Genomic DNA, 2,678 nt, shown 5'->3' with positions numbered 1-2,678 from the left:
TAGAATAAAATGGCGGCAGTTGCAAGTTTTTATGTTGCATTATATTGGCGCAACTCTTTATCAAACACAAAATTGTAGTAAAAAATACACTTATAAAACACACAATATAATACCCAATTTTTTTAATAAAATATAAAAGACAAGGTTGTGCCGAGTATATAGATACCCAACACGCCAATTGTGTGCGCCCATGAAACGGCGAGACAATACAGCACCCTAGATTGTCTATAGGTAAGGCTTTCAAAGCCTGTACAGGTCATCAGTTTAGAGTTTACTGTGAATATTGGCCCCAGAATTATTGCTCTCACTCTGGCACACACACCAACACTGAACATGTGTGTCGAAATTGACGTTTTCTTACGTAGGTGCATCGGACGCATGGTTGCAGGGACAGGGGACTTTGGGGTGTCTTTAAATTTATTTTACTTAACTTTATTTTTTCAACAGTCAATTGCTGTCACAAGCCCCCTATATGATAGCACATTGGAGGTGACAGGTTCTCTTTAAGGTGACTTTATGGGTCTATTAGACTCCTAATGTCACCTTTGTACTTTAAAGAAGCTGATCAAGTGCAGATCGTACTTGATCAGCTTCTTCCCGGCTTCTCTAGCTGGAGTATGACAGCTAAGAAGCCGGAAGTGATGCAATCAGCGTCGCTTCCAGCAGAGAGGAGATAGGCAAATGGATGTACGCTGGTCTCTCTCTCTGCTGCCCACCGATACCCAAGAAGCCAGTCCCAGGCCCGCAGGAGGGGCAGCTGAGACCAGGAAGCCTAAGGGTAATACTGAGGGGGTAGGACGTTCCTTTAAGTCTTATTTGAAGTTGCTCTTTCTTTCCAGATCTCCACCCCGTCCCAGTCCTGGAAGCCTCCATTATTCAGATGAGGACGTGGCCAAATATAACGATCTCATTCCTGCTGAGAGCGGAAGTCTGACTGAGAAGCCCTCGGAGGTATCCGACTCACAGGTGAGGGGAGATTGCTTTCTTTCGAGACACCCATCTCGGTTACCTCAGCCTGTCTACCTGCATTGAGTACAGAACAGCCAGGACTGACGGCAGAGGTCTATGAAAGGTGGACATGAGATTTCAAGTGTACCTGTTGCCCATACATGTTGAAGACAACCACTTTGTTTTCCGACCAGTATGCCAGGAAGGAGAAGTGACCAGGTGCTGCCCATCTTTGAGGGAGTCAAACAATAGACATTGGATCAGCTTTTCTAAATTGATTGTCGCCTGAGAGTGGTTGTCCAGTAGACATCTGCTAGGTCCTTCAAGAGCTAGACACCAGATCCATCCAGACTCAAAATTGGTCAGCTCATGTCTATATACTTTATATGTCCTGCTACTGGTGATGCCATTGGTAGAATCCTTAGCATCCCATGCCGTTGAGTGTGTCAGATGCCCATGGTCCTCGTTGGGTGCTACGGTATCATCCAACAGCTGCTACATCACTGCTAGGTCCCTTAGGCACAACAGTGACCTACTAGAACCACAGCGCAGAGGAGGACCAGGCAGGAGACTCTCTTGGAATTGTCAGATGCTGAAGACTCTTTAGGTCTTCAGGAGAATGAAGAGGATCATTGGCGGTGTGGACAGTTAAGTATTAACGCTGAACTCCAGGCTGAAGAACAAGTTGCCCTTGTAGTGGGTCCCCTCCACACTGCAAGGGTTGAATGTTTGGTCTAGGAGAAACCTTACTTTATTCCTTGCACCCCAGGCAGCTGGAGGTATCCTCCGCCGCCCAGTGCTCCCAGGTATGTGGCTGGGCCCCCATCACTTTCATGGACAATGCAGGTCCTACATTGTTTGTGATGACGTTGGAGGGCCTGCAACTGGTTAGCCTGTGAAGAGAAGAGGCTTTGGGAGACCGGTCTTTGGAGGAGGAGCCTATGAGAATAAGGTAAGTATATCACCTTGTTAATTCATCATTCCCTAGACAAATTAGCATTTAACCCTTGCAGTGTGGTGGAGGAACCCACTGCAAAGGAACGTTTTTCTCCAGCCCAGAGTTGAACCTTAAGGTGTCTATAAACAATTTGCGGAACCATAGGCCTTGCAAATCTCTGAATGTTCATTCCGTGCGAGGCAAAATCAAACATTCACAGTGTATTTTCTTTTCAGGTCGACTATGTAATACCGATTTATGGTCACTAGATGGAGCTCAGGAGCAAGGAAATACATATTTCCTTTACTCCTTAACTCCATCTAGTGGCCATAGTGTGGTATTATATTACATTCGACCTGAAAAGAAAATATACTAAGAACATTCGTTTTTTTTGCCTTTATTAGCACAGAACGATCGTTCACAGAAACAGACCCCTAAGTATTTTCTTTATCGGGGGGACATTTTGTAAGTTTTTCTTAATTAAAGCTGAACTACGGCCACCTTAATTTATTTATTTTTCTTACCTGGCCGCAGTTGTGCTTTAATGCGAAGGTGATACACTGATTGAATGGTTTGGTGCAGACAGAAGGCCGACTGCTCCAGATAGAACACAATGGCAACCATTGTCACTATGAAAAGCAACCTTCTGAGGTTACTGGGAGTTCCCCGGTGTGAGCGCACATTGTACGGGGTGTGACCGGAGCAAGCGTTTGATAAACTAGAGACAATAAGGAAACCGTCATCACGGAAACGACTTCATAAAGAAAAAAGGAGAGTTACCCATAAAGTCTGT

General features: G+C 45.2%; 1 protein-coding gene across 1 annotated transcript in view; it reads left to right on the top strand.

Moving 5' to 3' along the window:
* The window catches only part of SDK2 (sidekick cell adhesion molecule 2), an 83,720-nt gene that overhangs the window by 74,130 nt on the left and 6,912 nt on the right, over positions 1-2,678 (top strand). Inside the window, exon 21 of the mRNA XM_018568952.1 lies at positions 840-966. Coding sequence (XP_018424454.1) covers positions 840-966 — 127 coding nt within the window. The remainder of the gene's footprint in view (positions 1-839; positions 967-2,678) is intronic.

Source organism: Nanorana parkeri, unplaced genomic scaffold (genome assembly GCF_000935625.1).
Source record: "Nanorana parkeri isolate BGI_ZX_2015 unplaced genomic scaffold, ASM93562v1 scaffold1266, whole genome shotgun sequence".
In the NCBI taxonomy this organism is placed as follows: Eukaryota; Metazoa; Chordata; class Amphibia; order Anura; family Dicroglossidae; genus Nanorana; species Nanorana parkeri.
The sequence above is the reverse complement of the archived record's forward strand: the minus strand, read 5'-3'. Positions and strand labels throughout refer to the sequence as shown.